Genomic DNA, 22,000 nt, shown 5'->3' on the forward strand with positions numbered 1-22,000 from the left:
TTTATTAGTCCCACAGTGGGGAAATTTCAAAATCCCACAAGTTTAGAATGAATTATTTTGTATGTGTTGCATCTTCAAATTCACTCTGATTCTTCTTTCAGTTTTCTAAATCACGCTTTGGTGGGTCAAAGTCGTGCGATCTACCAATACTACGCCGCGATCAACTGGTAGATCGCGATCGACGTATTGGGCACCCCTGGTTTAAATCAACCAATTGTACTAAACTTTAGTTGTGAACTCATTTGCATGCGGACTAATAGCCGTATCTTTGTTCTGAAAGTTAGAGTTTTACTGGGGGAGGAGGACAGACTGTCTCAAGAGCTCCTGGTTGAGGAGCTGATTCAGACTGTCGTCTCCACCCTCATTCCAACTCCACGATTGTGACATTAATTGTCTATCATCTTTGCCATTAAATATTGTTAAATTCTAAATCATTGGATCATGAATTTTCCTGCGGCCACAGGATTTTAGCATATTGATTAATTTACTTGTCTTTCACTGTACAACTTGTGCTGTGCTTTCAGTGGTAACAATAGCAACAACACGTCCACTCATGGTAATCAAGATGTTGTTGAGATGGAAATGTGAAAGGATTTGGTTTAATCAACAGCATGCTTATTTGTTACTAAGTCTAATTTGAATTATGTATCGTAGGAGTAAATTGAATGAATGTTGAGTTGGCACAAAATAAAAAAGCATAAATACATTATGATCAGAGAGCCACCTTACGTTACGTAAAGACTCAAAGAGCACAGAGTAAATAATACAAGAAACCTGAGAAATGTTTCAAATTGTATTTAAGTGTAAAATTGAAATACCCTCCATCAACTGGGCTTTTCTCTGTCTGCCCCTAAAAATACTATACTAAAACTAAAATAGGAATTTACATTATTTCACAAAATTTTACAAAGTAACAGCTTCACTTCATTTCGTCAACATTAGAGACAATATCACACATCATAGAGTAGCATTTCTGAGGGTGATTTATTTTCTTTAAAACCACATTATCTGTAATTTCTTAATCTTAAAAAAAAAAGAACCATGTTGTTTGGTGATGATTTTGAATTGAGCATAAGAACAGTATAATTATACATGTATCGTTGCATCTTTCTTACCCCACCTCAGCTTCATGCCGGCTCTGTGCCCGTTCCAAAATGTTTGATTTTGTAGTTCCAACAACATTATTGTTGTTGTAACCAACAACAATAATGGCGTTTAATGGTAAACTGAAATAGAGACTTCAACTTGTCTGAAGTCACACAGCCTTTATAGTAAATGCTGTGCTTGACTTTGACTTTAAGCAACCTATATTTAAGTTACAGTTTACTTTCATAAAATCATATCAACATTATTGTAAAACCCCAGATCCTGAAACCGATCTCCCAAACTCTGGGCCGATGTGCAAGGAGTTGCCAGCCAGTGTCAGGAGCAGCACACAGGACTGACCTCCCACCTGCTGCTCGAGAGGAGCGTTTAAGCTGATGGGCTTTCAGGTACACCTGTGGGACGAGTGGGCAGGGAATCCATTAGACTGGGTCCGAGATTCTGTGTCGTTGGGGTAACTGTTGCAGCACGGAGGGTTGTCAAGTTCAGAAGAAGGAGATCCAAGACTGTTGCTGGATGAGTCGTCCATTGAGGGATCCTGCAAAACAGGACAACTTCAGTCCAAAAACATTCTCTGCAAAAGAATGATTCAGCTTTAATAAATCGCTTATCAGCAACAGTTAATTGGATTGGTCTTAGTTTAGCGATCGAGCTCTATGAGGTCGTTAAGAAGCAGGCGTTCAGTGAGCAGAGAAGTTGTACCGGGTGAAGACGCTGCTTGTGTGTGTAGGCAGTTTAGAGAAGCGGATATTATATGAAGGCAGTTTGTATCCTGCTAAAATCCAAGCCGCCACACCAGGAAGTGTGTCCAATACGGTCCTGACAATTGGTTTTAGATGACTTATTTTTGAGTGATGTCTACAGATTCCACACCTTTATTACCTTCGCAGAATGCGGAAGGTTATGTTTTGATCGCTGTGTATTTATTTATTTGTATGCGTGTTACTCGCATAACTCAAAAAGTCTTAAACCGAATCGCATGATATTTGGTGATATGATTGGTTATTATCCGGGGACCATTTGATTAGATTTTGGGATTGATCGGGTCAAAGGTCAAGGTCAAGGTCATGAAAAGGTCAAAATCTTCTTTTTACCATAGCGCGGTCAATTTGTATCCAATTGGCATGCAACTAATGCCAAAATGTTCACATGCCATCAAGCTCCCCACACTCTCATGCCAAGTACCAAAAAAGTGGCTGCGGCGAAGGTATGCTCTCTAACGAGTGCACGTTCTAGTTTCATGTGTGAATCTGACTTCCTTTTAGATCATGATTTATGATTTTGTTGTAAAATACCTTCCTTTCAGATACATCTGAAACCAGTAAACCAGGCAAACACATTTTGGGGGGAAAATGGCTGTATCTTTAAATATCTAATATTTATTTGTGTTTGTTTTAAACCCATATGAATAAAACTATTTCTAAAGAGGATGCATTAATAATGTATGCTAATGTATGTACGATATATTTTTAGTTATGGTATGAAAGGCAATATATTGATATATGTCTGTTTATTGTTCAATAAGAGAAAATGATATCCATCCCCTCACCCAGTAAATGCTCAAATGGCTCTTGAATCCTTGTGTTTTAATGGGCAAACCAGCTAGAACTCCATGGCCCACTCAACCTTATATTTCAAAATCAGGCAATTGTAATCTAATTTACGTCATGAGTTAATTACAGTCAGTACATCACAGTCTTTTTTTCAATAGTGTTATTGCAGATTTTAATCTTGCCGAGTCACATCATTTTGATACTATCATCGTGATGATAAGAGAGATACCTTTTGCTGCAGGATGTAAAGTGTAGTTATAGCATTGATTCCATTATGCTCTGTCCTTTTTGGAAGCACATCGGCTGTGGCAAAGCATACAACATTGGATGGTCATTTACACACATCGTGGAATATTTATTTATTTAGTATAACTATACTCTACCTGTTTGAATGATTGGTGAGCAATCAAACGGTTCATAAACGCTGGAGAGAGGCTTTGTAGCTGGATGTCTTCGCCTAACAAAGACACAAGGGCATTTATGTTATGTGATAATGTTTGTATTTTTGCACTCCAGACTTGTCTTTCTTAAAATCAGTCTTGTGCAATTGAATTGGTTGATTTAAAATTCCTACTAACTCCTACTTTTTGGAAGGCGTCCAGCAGGCACACACTGTCACCAAGGTGATGAGGAGGAATATGGCCCCAGTGGTAAGGATGATATAGAGGGAACTTCTTCCTGGTATGATATGCACAGAGACAGTCTAAGAAAACAAACAGAATACGGAAAAATACAAAAAAGTATTTTACAGAATATGATTGTTGAATATCTGAGAATTAATTAATTAATTAAATATGTCCAAATCTATTTGACTCATGGTTAACCAACATGTGTTTACATCTTATAATTTTTTTTTTTTAACTACTCATTGGATTGCCAAGAAGTATGCCCTGCAATAGTAAAAGGGTTGACATTTGATTACCTGTTATTTCATTTACATATAAATTGGTACCCATGTATACTCAAGCCTTCTGTAATTCTGTAAATGAACTCGGACCTAATTCTCCAAGTCATAGCCATGTCTGTTGCCCCAAAAACCTGTAACATTATCAGAGGCCACTAGTCTTTTTTTAAAAATGGGTACATCTAATGTATTCAAATAATGTATATGAATTGCTTATTATCATTTTGAATTTCAGATACGTTTCTGTATAATCTGACAGATAAAAAGAGAGAGATGAAGGACCAGAGAGGAGGATGCTTTGACAGGTTCTCATGGCTGTGACTCTGAGCTGCGAGTTACAAAGTTTCTAAGTCAAGTTTCCTCGCCTCTCCTCTGGAACCATTCGATTATACTTTACAAGTCCAGCATAAAACTGTTGATTAAATATGAAAACATGAAATATCATGACATTTGGGCTACATTGGCCTCCAGTGACTCTTCAACATATTTGCTTCATGTGTTTCATTGCGTCGAGCATGATGTGTTTGACACTTGTTGTCTCGTATCACTTACTGTAGACGGTCAGTCTGATTGGCAGGCTTGTCATATTGCCCACAGGATTCTCCACTGTGCAGCTATAGATGTCATCATCTGCCATCAACACCCGTGCGATGGTCAAGAGCTTTTGGTCGGGTGACAACAGGTATCTCGTCACATTGGTCAGTGGCTTCCCACCTTTGAACCACCTGTATGCAGTCCTGGTCCCGTTGTCATGGGAGCAGTTGAGGATGACGTTTTCGCTGCGCTCCAGTACTGATGAACCTTCCATGTGGATATAGGGCCTGGATATCGACTCTGGATGAATGCGACAGTAGATTCGATAGTTTTTAATATGTAAATAGACACAAAAGAGCAGGAAAAGCTGTCAAATGCAAGGGGTGCCGATGGACTGAAGCGTCAACATGGGAAACAATTTGTCTCAGTACCCTCAGGCCAACCTTTATTCAGGTTCTTTCAAAGAAATTGACTTCTCCCACTTTAGTTAACTTCTCAACTTGTCTCTACATTTAGTTTCTATGTCAGATATTTTCACTATATTATGAATTTTTGTATCATCGTTATACCTTTTTCATAGTATCTGGCATTATAGTTGTTGTCTTTAGAGAAGTAGTTTTCAGGGTGACTTATGATGCATATTTTCACATTGTTTATTTACACATATTTTTTACCACATTGCCCGTAAATATTTTCATTTTTGATTAAATGTCTCTTGTCTATTTTCATTATGTGTGCATTTTTACAGTATATGTTGGCACATATTTGTGATATTTTCACTATCATTGACCTACATTTATTATTGAATGTTTTTTGCGAGTACATGTGTGAGTTTGTTAAAATATTAGTTTGCACTAATTTTCACTTTATTTCTTGTAAGTAGTCTCTTGGTTAACGTTTTGATGAGGTTTAACTTCACCTCAAACCAACTGTACAGCAAGCTAGTGCTGCTGTTCACATAACTGAACAGTTATTATTGCCTCAAACCTTTTAAACTTAGCTTCAGTAAACCTAAACTCAAAGTAGACCGAGATTGTAAGTTTGTTTTGAAAAGAGGCGTCTGTATTTGATGAGTTGGGAGTGAGACTGCGCGGTTAGAAATGGTAACGGTGTGTCCGCCGTCGCATAAAAGTTTAGAAAGAATTAGCAGCATTTCTACCACCTGCTGCTGTGATGGTCAGCAGAGACATTGTCAGACCGACCACGTCCTATGCTTCTTGCACTGCATTTAACCAGGTGTCCTTGCTTTAATGAGCATCACCTGTGTGGTTATGTAAGGCCTCAACATGAGTCAAGTAAGTTGGCTGACTTTTCAAAGTTTGGACAATGTCTTAAAAGGCATTCCATCATGTTAAGTTGTGTTTTTTTTGTGCCACCCTGAGTCAGAGGAGAGTCAATCATGAATTTCCTCTTGATGAATGCACATTTGCAGCTTTCCCTGCATCCTGTCTTGGGTAAACATATCCTTGTCCCCTTTACTCACACTCAGCAAAGGTGAAATGGTTTAGTACGTAGTATCCATCCAGGTAATCTGGGGCCTTTACCTAAAACATATCTCTGGAAGCTGCCATCATCCTTACTCGGCTCAACTAAGACTTCAATTTGACTTGAGTCTTTGTCAAAGACAGAAGTATTCTTTCTGCTTGACACCAACAAGAACTTGGTGTGATTCTTTGCGGTTACATTCATTTCACAAGTCACACAACAGAGCTGGTTTTCTTACCATCCACAGTGAGCGTGATGCTGCCCTCTCCTGTGAAGGTGTCATCTGTGATGGAGATCTCCACGTCATAAGTTCCGTCATCAGAGAGAATAAGGTTGTGGAGAAGCAGAGTCCCATTTTCAAATACCAGGATGCGGTCACGATACTCAGGCCTCAAGGTCCCAATGATGTCAGTTCCAATCGACTGGACAACAGTGACAGACTTTTCCCTCTTGAGCTGCCACTTAATGACCGGCAGGTCGAGGCTAAAGCTACTATAGCTGACAGATAGCAAGGCCTCGCCCCCGACTGCACCTCTAATGAGAGTGTTGGGGATGGTTATATTCACTGCCAGTACCCCACCTGCAGAGAAACAAAGAGAGGTCAAAAATGTATTATTTACAGTCCAGCTTAAAGGAAATGAATGTATATATATATTTATAAGTATTTATGTGTCCAAGTGCAATTTACATGTATACCAATAATAATGTATAGTAATTGTATTGTTATTTCATAATAGACAAAGTGAGACCAAGAGTAATCTACCTACCATAGTTATCAGAGATGTGTACAGCTGTTACAGCAACAACCATTTACAATTTGACATAGTTCAACTATTTAAAGATCATGTTGCTAAGAATCATAAATCTGCAGTAACGATGTGGCATGTTCACTCATACAGCCCCCTTCAACATCAAGACATTTCATTGCCAAAGTTTAGTTTCTGAAACAAATAAGCGAAAGTGGACAAGAGTACAAATCTCCATATTTTTTACATTAAAAAAATATATATATTTATGTAATACACGGTAAAAAATAACAAAACATAAATTGTCGGTCCTCAGTGTGATGCAAATTTGATCAACTGCTATGAGTTCAGATAAGTTACACACACACACACACACACACAGCACCCTGACCTCTTAAATTCTGTCTTGCCTCCATAAAGGATCCACAACTTCCTGCATTGACACTGAATGTTAGATGGACATGAGTAGGCCCTACATTGTATACAGTGGAATCATTGAATTTCAATATCATTTTTCGGGAAACCGCTTTCTATTGCGTAGCTAAAGGCTTGTGTGGGCATCACGCCCCATCTCTGCTGTGTACTGAATCCAGTCTGCATGGCGGATCTACATTACCATGGCAACAACTGTCAATTCTTGGGATGGGCCAACAAAAGTGGGGATTGTTTGTTCAAATGTCCTTCTTGGCAGTTCATGAAAAGAACACTGGGAGCAGTCCAGATGTCATGCTAGCTTTGCAGAAGCAGAACAACTCAGTAACTCTGCTGCTAACCACAACAATAGCAGAGCAGTGATGGGACACAGCTGAATGTTACTGAGTAGCTGAAGACATTGGTTCAGCCTGAAGTCAAAATGACTGTATTCACTTCATGGGCTCAAGAATGTAAAGGCACCCACACAGTTTATTGCAATCCAATACTCCGACAACAAATACTACCTTTGTGACGTCCACAATGATCAGTTTTTTTGTTTTACAGCGCTCACAATTTAACAATATTATGCACAGCTCTGCAAACATAACCACAGACCTCTGGTCATAACATATTGCGTCAAACCCTCTCCATGTTTCATTTATATCCATAAAAAATACGCAACTTTAAAATCAAAATCCTGTCGGCTCCTTTTTGTTCTATTTTCTTCCTGAATCCAGATGGTTTTGTGTAAGAACAGCATAAATAAATAACACATAACATGTAAGTGTTTCGGTACATAAGAAGGACCCTGCGAACTGCTTCATCAAGCAAGTTGCTGTTAACTCACTGCATTACAAAAAATGTTTTTTTGGATTCCCTGATTCTGACAACACAAATGAAAAAAACGAATGAAAAAGCAGACTTTCTTATTTGCTACAATGTAAACTATGAAACAACTTAAACCTTTCCAAAACTCAAAAACTTGCAAGTGACCATTGTTCGACGAATCGTGAGCAAATCCTAAAGTAGAACATGTGACATACCTGAATTGAAGAAACCGAGATACACAAGCATTACAATCTGGGAAATTATTTTAGCTTTTGAAGGAGCCTCCTTCTCTGTCTTCATCTTGGGTCTAAAGCTCTGTTTTCCTCCCAGACAACCAGCATGATCTGTGACTGGGCAGAACAGAGAACACAGTCATTCATTCACGCTCTGCTGGGACTGAGTACATGTTGTTCTCAAACGCAGGACAAAAGTGTGTGTGTGTATCTGGACGTCCTTTTCGTTTGCTTAATGTTTTAACGCAACGGTAACCGATATGTTAATTAACAGAACAATAGTCAGTTCATCACCTTTCTAAATGAGTGTATCATTGTCGTTGAAGCACACTTGATTTTGCTCGTCTTTCAGCCTTGACCAGTGGTGGGGCTGGACTTGTAAAGTATAATCGAATGGCTCCAGAGGAGAGGCGAGGAAACTTGACTTAGAAACTTTGTAACTCGCAGCTCAGAGTCACAGCCATGAAAACCTGTCAAAGCATCCTCCTCTCTGGTCCTTCATCTCTCTCTTTTTGTCCGTCAGATCATACAGAAACAGCTGGTCGATGCAGCAATTGAACTTCAGGATGAAAGTATCTTAGCTTTACTCCTGCTCTTCAATAACTTAGCCATCAGTGAAAGCTCCTCCTCACATCTTATTATTATGTCTATCTATTCTAGGTACCTTGGATATCACGCCCCCCACCAAAGTGGTACACTTGTTGTAAATACAGAGCTCAACCGACCACAGTGTTTCAGATGGGAGTGGTCCTGTTTGAAACACTGCACAGAGATGACTTTGTGACCACCAAGTTCATCACAAACTGTCAGAGAATAAGCAAGACTCCGTTCGAAGATAAGAAAAATATACACAGACATGTTGGCACACACAAATCTGTTGATTTTAGTTGATATTCTGCTCCTTCTTTCTCTCCAGATTGCTAGGATTTCTTGCAAAGTTGTTTCACTGAAGACCCCGATCAGCGTCTGACCCTGGAGCAACTCAGAAGTCACTCCCCACAAACACACACACACACATGTATTTAAAATGTATAAACCTGTACAACACCAAACTTGTCACCCAAATCTGAATGCCACTCCCACTTGGACAGGAAGGAGAGGACTCAACAAGGCATTGGCATTTTGGAGCACAAAGCTATACTACACAAGAACATCCGGTTAGTCATTGGAATTATTATATTAATATCATCCAATCATATGCACAAGTGTAATTTAAATACCCTCTTTGACAACGGCTGTTTTTTGCAGACAGTAGCAAAACCAGCCGTCCGAGGAGAAGGGATCTCTCTTTGAATTCCCTGTCCTGAGGTTTCTTCCCAATGTCCTGTCTCTGCTATTAGGATTTTTGCGATTTTTTGCTCTTGGACTGGGTCAAATGATCCAGTACATGTAATACTGAGCAATAAGTAATAAACTTGAGTTCAAAATGTAATAACTGACACTTTCATTTACATGTGTGGAAGAAAAATTAATGAGTTATTGACATCGTCGAAAAATGGGTACTTGTGACTTTAAGAAATCTACATCATCACCAACCACCAATGGGGGAAGTGACTCGGTGCTTAGCAACCGAGCCCAAACATAGCAGGTATGCTCTTTGAAAATAACTTAATGTGCTCAAAGAAAAGATGCTCGCTCACGTTAATGATTTACATTTGTTTCTGGCTAATTATTCCTTCCTGCGATGGCTGAAATCAGCATGTCTGAGCCATTTGAGCTCTTCAATCTCCTCAACCAGTGCAGCGGTGTGTCAAAGCTGGCAGAGATCAACTACCTCTGTTTGATTGGTGAGAAATGGACTCTAGCTCGGTGTGAATACTCAATATGAGTTGGATTTTGCTTGATTGCTCTGATGTAAATCAATTTATCTTTCGTGGTTTTTTTCCTCGTACGTCTCCTTTTTAGATGCTCGAGAAACCCATGACTACAGAATGAGTCACATCATTACAGCAAAACATGCCAAAATGGTAGGGATGTCATTGTATCCACAGTTTTGTGATTCATGCCTGTTTGTCCAAACAGTCTGGGTCTGATTGGTACAAATAGGTGTAATTACCTTCGCATTGAAAATGCGGAAGGTAATGTTTTGATCGGCGTGTATTTGTATGCGTGCGTGCGTGTTATTCACATAAATCAAAAAGTATTAAACCGAATCGCATAAAATTTGGTGGGATGATTGGTTATTATCCGGGGACCATTTGATTAGATTTTGGGATCGATCGGGTCAAAGGTCAAGGTCATGAAAAGGTCAAAATCTTCTTTGAATCGCATGAAATTTGGTGGGATGATTGGTTATTATCTGGAGACCATTTGATTAGATTTTGGGATCGATCGTGTCAAAGGTCAAGGTCATGAAAAGGTCAAAATCTTCTTTTTACCATAGCACGGTCAATTTTTATCCAATTGGCATGCAACTAATGCCAAAATGTTCATAATTCAATGCCCAATCTTGTGATATGCGAAGGTATGCGCTCTACCGAGTGCTCGTTCTAGTTGGGCAATGGGTTGGTTGCTGTATGGTTCACAGAAGCATAGTATTATCATTCATAGATTGCAGCTTAATTCCTTCTCATTTTTGTTTTGCGTCAAATACATCAACACATTTTCCAGGATTCAAAGAGGACGTTTTTCTTGCCAGAGGCTGTGGAGGTTGACAGTATGCAGCATGTGGTGGTATATGACAGCAACACAAGCACCTTACAGGAACAAGGTAACATGCTTCTTCAAAGTAACACTGGCATTTGTTTTTTGTCCACGAGCCCCTTAAACTGTTTAAGCAGTGCTGCCAAAGTGCATTTCAGCCACAACTGTGTACATTGATGTTCATCAGTTTGCCTCTGACTGTGATTGCAGACAGAGCGGTTCAATGTGCCCAGGAACTGGCCAAAGCGAGCCTCTGTCCGGTCCACATAGTGACAGGAGGCTTTCAGAGATTCTCGGCTCTGTACCCTTTTTTAAGGACTGAGAAAATCATTTACACCATCATGGTAAGACTATATTTCTCACACACCTTCACACTGTTACATATTCTACGTTCAGGGTTAGATATCATGCATAATACATTGAACATTCTGGAGGATTTTTGTTTTCTGTATTTTCTTTGATTTATAGACAATGTGGCGGCTATTTTCACTCCACAGGGAGGTAAAAAGTAATGTTGCTTGAACACCTCCCAAAAGTGGAATCCTGGTAGTTGAGATGCAAATCATACAATAATCGCATACCCTTCTTAACCTTAAAAGTAATATCTAAATTAAATGCATTATTATTATTATTATTATTAATAATAATAAGTAGGCGTTTATGTGATATTACAGCTTATATTGACACATATTTTGTAATGTTACACTGTTATTTTCACTGTTATTGAACTTCATTTGTGATTTAATATATTTTCTTCTCATTTAGCCATATGTATGTGCGATTCAGTTACAGTACACCTTTTATTTTTAAGTTTAAATCAGCAGTGCTCTCATGTAAGTTTAAAAAAAATCTAAACACCTGTCTTTATAACATGTTATACCCAAGTAAATACTGAAAGATTTTAAACTCAAAATCCGAGTGCTTGAGATATGTTTCAAACTTCAAAAGTTGTGACAAATTCCCAACTGCAAATTTGCAATTAATAAATTGACCGGGACACATAGATAACCTGTGATTTAGTGATACAGCCGTACAATCTTTAAAAAATGTTTTTCTCTCGAATAAGGTTGTTGATTCAGTTTTATTTTGATACAATTTATTATATTTCTGGCGGGTCTCAGGAACTGGAAAATCTGAAGGCCTTTCCAGTGGAAATCATCGCAACCCTGCTGTATATGGGCGATGAGAAACACAGCGTGGACTCCAGCATCCTCAAAGACCTGAACGTCTTTGCTGTCATCAGCATCTCGGAGAGTAACGCTCTGGAGTAAGACAGGATCGGATGTTTGAAGTATCATCAGAGAAAACTCTGAGTGTCATGGCTGTTAAATTTGTTCTTAATTTTCTTTCGGACTAGATCCTTACAGGAGAACCAGATCATCGCTCACGTCCCTGTGGCGGACTCAGTGGTAGCTGATTTATTTTCAAGTTTTGAAAGGATTTGCAGCTTTATTGGTAAGTTGTGCTTTACCTGATTCAATTCTTACAAGTATTTAGGGTTTTGTATATAGAAGCAGGAAATCTACGAATCAAGGTTTTTCTCACTGTAAACTGCAACGAGGACGGTTTTTTTAGATGAATGTGAAGTGAAGTAGGGTGTTTCAGTTCAGGTTAAACTCCGACATGTATTTTATATTTCCAAGATCTGAAATTGTTAAATCAACAGCATATCGGCATTCAGAAATGTTTTGTGACTTTGAATATGAAAATAGTACGGCTGACAGAAATGTGGGGTTTATTTTATTTTACAATCTGTGAAGAGACGCATGTATTACATGCAGATATTTGATTGTTGAAATAAAAATTTATAACATTGAAATGTGAATGGGGGGGGGGGGGATGCAACACTAGATTCAAGGTTTTAGGAAAAGCTAATTATTTAAGATTTTGCCGTTTTATATTCCACATTATATGAGATTGTTCGAGCTTAAGGTTGTTGCCATTTCAACCGTAAAAAATACTGTTGAATAGAATGACATTCTGTTGCTCTCAGGCCCAGGGAATAAAAAACAACAGGGCATAAAACAACAATTTATGGGTGCTTTTAAGTGTAAAGGTTTTGCGATTCAATCAAAACATTTTAAAACTTCACCTCAATTTAAACCTTTTGAGCTTTATAAACAAAACTTAATCGGAGCAGAAAAATAACTGACGGAATAAATAACTAATGTGTATTTGCTAGATTTGTTAGCTATTTGTAGTAGCTATTACTGCCGATGGATTGGATTGATGCTGCTTCCACAAATAGACGTCTTGTTTTCAGATTCACATATCAACGTGGGCTCTCGTGTGCTGATAGTTTCCAGGCATGGCAGGAGCCGCTGCAGTGCTGTCGCCATTGCCTTTCTCATGCACCACTTCAAATACACACTGGAGGCAAGTGGGGTTCATTCAGTTTGGTTTATTGTGTGAGAAATGCAGAAAGCGCTGTGCAACTTGTAGTCCTGGTTCCACTGTTATATTGAGATGGTAACAAGTACCTGAGTATTTTTATTATACTCTAAGACTGTCTTTAAATGCTTTTTGGGCCTTTTGTTCCAAATCAAAATAAGAGGCAGAATGTTTTTCCAAGCCTCGGATATGCAACCAGCCAGCATTTAGTTTGTTTACAGCATGAATAATCAATGTAAAAATGAGTTGTTTCTTCTGGAGTCATGTGTTGTAACTGTGACAATTTAACAAGAAACTGCACGTTTAATAAGAAGGCTCTAGAGGTGATTGAACGGAGCCAGATTCGCTGTTTTCCCTGCTTCCATTGTCAAAGTTAAGCTTTGCTAATTATGTCTAGACTCCAGGTCCATACTTACAGAAATAGTGAAACATTTTTGTGAGTTCTGTATCAATCTTCTCAAAAGGATGAACTATTTAAACACACAGGCATGAGATAAGCTATTGATCACAAAAAAGCAGCACGTGCATATACAATATAACGTATGTATTTGCAGTTTATATTTGTATTTCTGTGACTTTCTTTCAGGAGGCCTGGAAATACGTGCTCAAATGCAAACCCAACATGAGACCAAACACCGGGTTTTTACAGCAGCTGTCTGACTGGGAGCTTCACACCACGGGAACGAAAGTGACTGAAATCTCTGGACCTAATTTTTAACTAAGGATGATGTAATGGGTAGAAGTTGTGTATTTGGTACAGATAATACATAAATAAACCCAATGATTTAAGGTAATATTAGCTCAAAATAAAAGATAGAAGATTGAACAGTGACACCTAGTGGGGTTATTTTGTACTTCACTTTTGTAAAGGTCTTTTCTTGTTTTGTATTCATAAAGAAAGTTCTTAATGGATAACTCGATGGATAACTGCACTAAGTCCTTAAATGGCTCTGCTAGAGGTGCTCACAATATTGGCTAAAGCTTCCCCCCTCTAGAGTTACGCAACATAACCTCTAAAAATACAACCCACATGTCATTAAAAGAGATATATATTGTGCTGAGAGAATCCTTGATATCACATGTCACTGAAATGTCTTATTGGAGTTGAGTTTTGGGAAGGGCGTTATCGTTAGCCATGTTAAAACCGGACGTTTTTACTTGGGCTTCAAAAATTAAAGCACAACAATTATGATCGAAATGTGTTTTGTACAGTAAACTAGTTGATATAACCATATACTGTATATAAGAAAGGTTTAAAGCCAACTTTAGGCCTAATTTATATTTTGCTAAGTGGTCTCATCCAGTCATTCCCAAAGACTGGGTTGGGACCACACACAAGGCGGTTGCAGGACATGTTATTTATATTAAAAATATTTCCCGAATTTCTACGATAGTCTTTTATTCAACATTTACATCTGCAGTATACTGTTCGAGCCAAAAGAGGGAGCCTGGATGCTCACAATGGTCTTTTAACTGCAGGCTACTTTTGACATTGAGTTGCAATTGTTTGTCTTTCTTTTTTTTCAAGGTTCCCAGAAAAGAAATATTGGAAAACACTGATTCAATACCTAGTATTATATCATAATTTACAGGTTAATACTATTTGTTTAATAATCCGAATGAACTAAAACATTTTTTTAAAGAAAATGTAGTGGATTAAAAAGTAAAATACTTCCCTCAGAATTGTAGTGGAGTAGATAAGTAGCAGAAGATGAAATTACTTGAGTAAAATACTAGTACTTCAAAATTGTACATAAATGTATATTTGTTACTTTCAACTGCTGTCAACAACAACTTTCACATGTTTAAAAAACAAGTAAACGAAAAGAACAGTCTCCTAAAATAGTATCATGCAATATTTTCTCGGAATTAATCAAACAATAGAAATACAAAATAAAAAACAGTAATATACTAACAGTAGACACACATCAGGCTCTTATCGTGAAGCGCACCACCGGAAGTCGCACTTCTTCGTTGGTTTGGCTTTGACACTGACAGCGGCACAACTGTTGCTCAGCGGAGATTGAACGTCACCCAGAACCAAGAGTGGAACATGTTGTCCAGTCCAACGGGTTACACAGAATGCTTACGCGAATGGGAGGATTTCGAGAAGAACTACCAACAGATTCAGGTGGGTGAAAGCGGCTAAACTTGCCTCGGCTACACCCGCGGGAGGGTGCCCTGCCCCGGGGAGGCTAACGGTGGGAGTGTGCAGGTCAGAGGTGGTCGCGATCGTGAAAAACAAAACACAAGTCAGATTGAGTTCAAGCAGGTTTAGATTACTACGTGGCGAACTGCCTCCGATGATACATTGTTGTTCCACCAAATAACATTTAAAGTGCATGCTTCTATACTTCTTACTTGTATACACGTTACATTTCAGAGGGAGATAATGTACTTTGTTTACTCCATCTGTCACCTTTACTGGTTATTATTGGGTCAAGCCCTCCACATGATCAATATGACCACACAGCTAAATGTGCAGCAGCTGTCATCGTAGGTCACGTCCTTAGTGGAAAAACAATGGTATCACAAATTTGACATGCATTAAAGATCAACAAGTTACAGTGAAGAATAGGACACAATTGATATTGTGCCACACACATTTAGACAAACCTAACAATACACATACACATAACCAGAGACATACAAACAAATATATTGTGTAACACAATGATATGTGTGTATACGTAGGTCCGTAAACACACACACTTGAAACAAACCCTCATATAGACATATATATAATACATACTGTATAGTGTTAACTACCCCCCTCCCACTATTGGTGATGCTCACCCTCTAATACATCTCATGATACAATTATATAAATTGTTGAATTTTGATTAAAGCTCAAGACCAGGATAAAGTAGTTATTTGTTTAGCACCATGTTATTGAACATGTCATGTTCACAAGAATGAGCATTATTATATGAATATAACAAAAACGGTCCCACCATTTCTATTGAACATGCCCTGACAGGATTAAATCAGTGGGGAGATGTAATCATGTAAAATATCAATATAATTAAATGATGGAAAAGAAAAACCATAACCAAAAATATGAAAAAGCTGCATCCTCATTATTGTGCATTGATCAAATTCAGTCATTTGTGGCTGTTATAAGAACAGGAATTGCAGAAAATAAGTATGTTTGGTTGATTTTCAAACGTTTTTTTATTGGATTCAGAGAGATTAACCTGCTTTAAAATGCTTAAAAGAATTGTATAGTTGTTCTGGTGCTGGTATAGAAGTAAATAATATACAAGTTGATTGGTTTACTTCTCCCCTTGGTCTGAAACAAGGTCATATGTCAACGACTTTGTTCTTGAAATTGAAGAACTTTAAATTTGGGATTTGTTGTAAATAGATGATATTGCTCTACCAGCTGAATCTTTGTGCACTTTGTGTATTTGTGTTTTGTCCAGGACAGCCATCGCTTATACAAACAGAAACTCGAGGAAGTGACGAAACTGCAGGCCAGCTGCTCCAGTGCCATAGCGCGTCAGAGGAAGAAACTGAAAGAGCTCACTGCATCACTAAAAGGGTTTGTATTGATCAACGATTCAGTGAGTACAGCAGGTGAATTTCAACATCTGGGTCTGTCGCATGATGCCATGGGGCCCAGAAAGACGATTACAGATTGACTTGCATCATTTGAAACTCGGCGGATCATTTTTTTGTGGTGAATCAACTTTACAGTGAGAAAATGTCATTAAAGTTGTGTTAATTTGTGCAGATTGTCTTGCTGGACAAAACTTGTGAGTACCATAAACATGTGTTTGCCACAGAGTTTATTTTCGGCTACTGTTTTTAAATTTTTTTGGATACCCTGGTTTACTGCCCAAGCATACACAGAACCGAAATGTAACAACGGATCGTAATTATGTGTGCAACTCTGTGCTGTCTTATAACCATGTCATAACGTTTTCTTCCATTTTTAGATGCAAAGATAATCATCCAATGGCCAAATTTAATCCAGAGTACGTGGATGCCATCGCTGAAATGGAGGACTCCATCAAAGACAGAGCAGATGCTTTCTCTGAAATGGAAGCGTTTCTGCCAAAGAAGAACGGGTGGGATTTTTGTCATTATGATTTACTGCGTTTAAATAAATGACACAGAGGAGAGTTTCATGTTAACTGTCAGTATTTATTTAGCAAACATGGAAAATGCCAAATCGTTGAAAGTACTTGAAGTAGTAGTAGTTGGTAGTAGCAGAGTAGTAGGCTACTCGCATAGTGCATTACTATGAACAGCATAGATACCAGCTAACGAAGCCCCACATTTTATTGGAATATATTCAGAATATAAAAAAACAAAATCCAAATATTGAAGATATCTGCATTGTCATTGACTGGCATCTATTCCTGTTTAGGTTATACTTGGCTCTTGTTTTAGGAAATGTCAACGTAATACTCCTCAACAAACAGTCAAAGTAAGTTCCGCTCACGTTAAGTCTTCTTACAACCCTTAAAAAAAAATTTAAAAAACGTCACATTAACATAATTTCATCATTTTAGATTTGCCTACAAAGATGAATACGAGAAATTTAAACTGGTCTTCACGGTCCTCCTCTTTGTGTTCTCCTTCACGTGTCGCTTCGTGTTCAGCTCCAGGTGAGGTTGCAAATTGCGGAAAAATTTCAGCATGACAGGAAATTAATGACGGTGCCCATGTTTATCGGGATAAAGTGCAACGATGTTAAGTTATTGTACCTAAGGAAATGTCCAAACAAAATGATTGATTCACACCCTATGTCCTTATTCGGTCAACGAAATAAAACCATGGTACATGATGTTGTTGTTGTCTATCTTTCCTGTTTAAATAGATTTATTAGAGGTTGTGCATCTTTTAAAGGCCTATATAATAATAACGATACCATAGCTGTCGATTACATCGTTGTGATGTGTTTACAATGGCCGTTGCGATATCCTGTGGTTTATGACTGCAGGACGAAGTTTGTTGCGCGTCGGCTTGTACATGCCGCTCTTACGAAGCCATTAATGTCCACGCATTTTCCCGTGGTGAGGAGGATCCCAAAACTTGCGTTTTCATTTCATGAATAATAAATTACATGGCCGGATTATTTGGAAGAAAGAACTTTCCGAATTGGTAAGTAAATTAAAGTGATAGCTGAATGTTTTCTCTTCCTCCCTGTCTGCTTGTTTCGTGTCCAAAGAGCTAAAGAGTTTCATTACGTATCCGAGGGATTGCTTTAGGGACTGCAAATCTGTCAGATATCGTGTCAAAACGCAAAATCAGCTGTTCGCCACAACGATTTCTAACATATCGCCAGGGAGATTAATCCTTCGAACGTTTGTGGAGAATTGCTTTTTGAAAAAAATCTCAAAACATACAATATCTAGATAATATACACATTTGTATGTAAGTAAGTCCAAATAGATGAAAGAGTGACTTTGTTGAATGACTTCCTTTTATTTGTGACTTTGGTCGTGTTTAACTTCTTTATGTGCCTTTTTTGTTTCAGAGTACTGGATGCCATGTTTAACTTCCTGTTGGTGTGGTACTACTGCACACTCACCATCCGAGAGAGTGTCCTCATCAGCAACGGCTCCAGGTCTGCCACACATTCACTTTCTTCACTCTTTTTATCGTAATGATGAATAGATAACCCGAGGCTCTGCTCTATGTTTACTTCCTGTTCGCCAAAAATAATGTAGAACAGCTACTAGCTCTACTCCGACAAGCACAAGGAGAAGCGATCCACACGGGCATGAATGAGCACACATTATGTCAGCCTGATGGGTCCAGCGGGTAGACCAGCCATGAAACCAACACGACTCCGAGCATAACATCCTGCTGGTCTGGCAGTTCTCCGTACGGTTCTGTTCAGTTTCAGTCCTCCATGTTGTTTCAGGATCAAAGGTTGGTGGGTTTTCCATCACTACGTGTCAACCTTCCAGTCAGGCGTCATGCTCACATGGTGAGTGATGTTATCCACTTTTCTGTTAGAGGGTGGGTTTTTTAAGCCTTCATACCTGCACACAATTGTATATAATGATATATTGACTTGTATGACTTTTAACCTCGATGTTGTGAAGGTTTGGGTTCAAACTCCATTCTCACCTAATGTGTTTGTTGGCAGGCCTGACGGGGCTCTCTACCAGATGTTTAGGAATCAGTTCCTAACTTACTGTCTATACCAAAGTAAGAGATTCAAATGTCATGACTCATTTTTATTCTTTTGCAAACACTAGATACAAAATAACGTCTATGTATAGAGGACATTTTAGTGTGCAAGGCTTTAAATCACAAGAAAGCTACCACCAGTTTAAAAAGGAAAGCAGATGTTCTCTAAATACTATTACTTTTTACTTTTTACATATTACTCACTTACACATTGCCAGTGTTGCAGCATAACCTACTTAAAACTTGGTAAAAATGGTCCTCCACATGAATTTGTCCGTTTCTCCGAGACAACTTACACATAGCACTCTGGACTGGCCACAACTATCAACTTCCTCTTTTTTTTTGTTCTCCGAAATGTAGGCTTTATCCAGTTCCTCCAGTACTACTACCAGAGTGGCTGTTTGTACAGACTCAGAGCTCTGGGAGAAAAACACAACATGGACATTACAGTCGGTGAGTGCACTCTAAACCGCTGTCGGACGTTATCTTGTTGAATGGCTGAACTAATTCAAGGAGAAGAGGCCCAAGTACACGGACGTCCTCGGATGATGAATCCTAAAGACTTTGGTGATTCCCTGACTTTTCATCTAGCGCAGGTTCCCATTTTTTGGTTTTGAGTGAAATATCTCCTCAGCTGTTGGATGAACTTGTCACAAAATGTGTTTCAGATGCTCACGTCCACCCTCTGGACGAATTGAAATAACTTGATGATCTACTGGCCATTCGCGTATTGCTATCATCGGGTCAAGATTTATATTTGTCCAATACTTTGGGTTATTCACCAAATACCTGAAAAAATATCTTGTATTAAACATGGTAAACATGTCACCTGCTAAATATCAGCGTGTTAGAATTTAGAAACTGTGTGCTGAGTACAGCCTAACAGAGCCTAACTGGCTCGCTCGCTCCACCATAGTTTTAATTTATTTCAGAGATTCCGGTCCAAAAAAATTATTATGTGTTTATTTTATATTCTACGATCTATTGGATTTCACTGATCTTAATTATAATAATAATACACTTTTATTAATCCCCAAGGGGAAATTAGTTCTCTGCATTTAACCCATCCTTAGTTATTAAGGAGCAGTGGGCTGCAGTGATGCGCCCGGGAAGCAACTGGGGGTTCAGTGCCTTGCTCAAGGACACTTCGACTTGCAACTAATGGGGAGAGCCGGGATCGAACCGACAACCTTGGGGTTGCAGGACGACCCTCTTACCCCACTGAGCTACAGCCGCCCTGATTACATTTTTCAAATATCTACTTCACATATGAGTAATGATAAAGATATATATGAATAATATTAATCTCCTCTCCTGGTGTTTAGAGGGTTTCCAGTCCTGGATGTGGAGAGGATTGACCTTCCTGCTTCCTTTCTTGTTCTTTGGTCACGTGAGTAGCTTCTCTCTTAGTCGTGCTCACTGCCTAATTACACCTTGGGCTCATTATGCATTGCTTGTTCTGAAAATGAAAAACTGCTGAAAGAAATCGGTGAAAGAATCTCAGTTTAGGAATGCGAAATTATAAACTAGAAACTTTTCTTATTCCAATTTTGTCTTTTCACGACTATTGACTGTTCCTCGTCTTCCAGTTCTTGCAGCTCTACAACAGCATAACACTGTTTCAGATGGTTCAGCTCCCAGAGTGTAAAGAGTGGCAGGTTTGTACACCGGAGAGCTTTGATGTTCTAATACGCCGTTTTATAAACTTCTCTAATTGTGTGCACAACCGTCTTTGTGCAACACAGCCCGAATATATATATTTTTTATCACAAGCACCAACTTAACAAAAACACAGAACCTGCATTTAAATTAAAAACAATTCTGGCTTGTATTTTCCGCCTTGTTAAAACCTTTTCTTCCATTTCCACTATTCCTTAACATCAGGACCAATAACATGCACATAGCTTTTATTTAGACTCAGTGGAGACTGATCAACTACTGATATAAATCCTGTATACAGATATGCTATTTCTTTTGGTGTGAATACAGATAGTTGCTTTTATAACACCATATCTTTTTTAAGGTAAATAAAAATGTGTGCCTCTAAGCATTTTCCCCCCGTTGCTGTGATGTAGGTTGTGATGTGCGGCTGCTCTTACATGGTGCTCTTCATGGGAAACGTCCTCACCACACTGGGAGTGGTTTACCAGAAGTACATGAACAACCAGGACAAGGCCAAGACCTTATAAGAAAGATAATCACTCAAAAAAAATCTGTTTCTGGAATGTGCAAATTTACCATCAGCTCTAATATTGTTTTTAGGGCTCTTTATCGATGGCATGATTGTTGTCCTTTTGGACCATTTAAATGTACTGCTACTTTTATCAATATCCTTTGGATTTTTGTGTCAATGAGCAATATGTTTTACGAGATCCTGTTGATCTGTCAATAAAATACATCGGAAAGATGTTTCTGCAGGACTTTCTGTGTTAATTGTACACCTCCGAGAAGTAAATGTTACTGAATATGGAAATAACTAAGCTGCTTGCATCATGGTCGTTATGGGGAACTGTATTTCAGAAAGTGCCAATAAAACACTCAAAACCCCCATGTGACTTTGGTTTTACTGCCACTATTTATCGCAGTTATGCGACTTACGCTACAATTTCGTAAGTGTTGTGCTGTAACTTATTAAATGCTGCCCCCAAATTACTTTCATCAACAATGTTTCACTAGCTTGGTTCTTTTTGTTGCCATTTTTTCACTGATTCAAGGAAACACCAAGGTAGTAATTTATATAGAAGTGATCATGTTGTGGGTGAAGTATTCCTTTAAAGGGGACATATTATGAAAATTCCACTTTTTTAGTGCTTCTATACGTTAATTTGGGTATCTGGCATGTCTCCCAACACAAAAACGCTGGAAAAAAACTCACGCGGCTTGTTGTGGTTCCTCTGTCAGAAACGATATGCTTGAGTGCGTCCAAGGGATCACCAACAACGTCTACGTAGATTTTGAAGTACGCCCATGTAGGGAGTCTGGCTACATGGCCTTGGACCGCCCCCCACCACAATT

General features: G+C 38.6%; 3 protein-coding genes across 3 annotated transcripts; 2 read left to right on the plus strand and 1 right to left on the minus strand.

The window, feature by feature from the left end:
- Positions 1 to 967: 967 nt before the first annotated feature.
- LOC130191656 (hepatic and glial cell adhesion molecule-like) lies at positions 968 to 7,868 on the minus strand. The gene is made up of 7 exons (XM_056411311.1): positions 7,784 to 7,868; positions 5,819 to 6,160; positions 4,114 to 4,395; positions 3,242 to 3,335; positions 3,041 to 3,114; positions 2,887 to 2,960; positions 968 to 1,642 (listed from the first exon to the last, which is right to left on the minus strand). Exons 1-7 carry the CDS (start codon positions 7,866 to 7,868, stop codon positions 1,490 to 1,492), a joined length of 1,104 nt encoding a protein of 367 aa, XP_056267286.1. The 3' UTR covers positions 968 to 1,489.
- A 1,617-nt stretch (positions 7,869 to 9,485) lies between these two features.
- On the plus strand, positions 9,486 to 13,553 carry styxl1 (serine/threonine/tyrosine interacting-like 1). Its single transcript, XM_056411882.1, has 8 exons — positions 9,486 to 9,588; positions 9,707 to 9,768; positions 10,412 to 10,511; positions 10,655 to 10,788; positions 11,566 to 11,711; positions 11,802 to 11,899; positions 12,708 to 12,820; positions 13,422 to 13,553. The coding sequence occupies exons 1-8, from the start codon at positions 9,486 to 9,488 to the stop codon at positions 13,551 to 13,553; spliced, it is 888 nt and encodes a 295-aa protein (XP_056267857.1).
- Positions 13,554 to 14,824: 1,271 nt separating this feature from the next.
- Positions 14,825 to 21,533, plus strand: tmem120aa (transmembrane protein 120Aa). Its single transcript, XM_056411528.1, has 12 exons — positions 14,825 to 14,966; positions 16,261 to 16,379; positions 16,777 to 16,908; positions 17,211 to 17,270; positions 17,356 to 17,451; positions 18,324 to 18,413; positions 18,714 to 18,779; positions 18,942 to 19,003; positions 19,346 to 19,438; positions 20,311 to 20,375; positions 20,575 to 20,643; positions 21,061 to 21,533. The coding sequence occupies exons 1-12, from the start codon at positions 14,889 to 14,891 to the stop codon at positions 21,172 to 21,174; spliced, it is 1,044 nt and encodes a 347-aa protein (XP_056267503.1). The 5' UTR covers positions 14,825 to 14,888; the 3' UTR covers positions 21,175 to 21,533.
- Positions 21,534 to 22,000: the final 467 nt, after the last annotated feature.

Source organism: Pseudoliparis swirei, chromosome 3, assembly GCF_029220125.1.
Source record: "Pseudoliparis swirei isolate HS2019 ecotype Mariana Trench chromosome 3, NWPU_hadal_v1, whole genome shotgun sequence".
In the NCBI taxonomy this organism is placed as follows: Eukaryota; Metazoa; Chordata; class Actinopteri; order Perciformes; family Liparidae; genus Pseudoliparis; species Pseudoliparis swirei.

Bases quoted from the DNA above. Each gene is read 5' to 3' on its own strand.
- LOC130191656 (XM_056411311.1), bottom strand. From the start codon at position 7,868: ATGAAGACAGAGAAGGAGGCTCCTTCAAAAGCTAAAATAATTTCCCAG. The intron at 3,336-4,113 runs GTAAGTGATACG...ATATCATACCAG, and splicing joins AATCAGACTGACCGTCTACA to GAAGAAGTTCCCTCTATATC. The intron at 2,961-3,040 runs GTAGAGTATAGT...GCTTTGCCACAG, and splicing joins CTCACCAATCATTCAAACAG to CCGATGTGCTTCCAAAAAGG.
- styxl1 (XM_056411882.1), top strand. From the start codon at position 9,486: ATGGCTGAAATCAGCATGTCTGAGCCATTTGAGCTCTTCAATCTCCTC. The intron at 9,769-10,411 runs GTAGGGATGTCA...CACATTTTCCAG, and splicing joins CAGCAAAACATGCCAAAATG to GATTCAAAGAGGACGTTTTT. The intron at 10,512-10,654 runs GTAACATGCTTC...CTGTGATTGCAG, and splicing joins AAGCACCTTACAGGAACAAG to ACAGAGCGGTTCAATGTGCC.
- tmem120aa (XM_056411528.1), top strand. From the start codon at position 14,889: ATGTTGTCCAGTCCAACGGGTTACACAGAATGCTTACGCGAATGGGAG. The intron at 16,909-17,210 runs GTGGGATTTTTG...ATTCCTGTTTAG, and splicing joins TTTCTGCCAAAGAAGAACGG to GTTATACTTGGCTCTTGTTT. The intron at 18,780-18,941 runs GTGAGTGATGTT...GTTTGTTGGCAG, and splicing joins TCAGGCGTCATGCTCACATG to GCCTGACGGGGCTCTCTACC.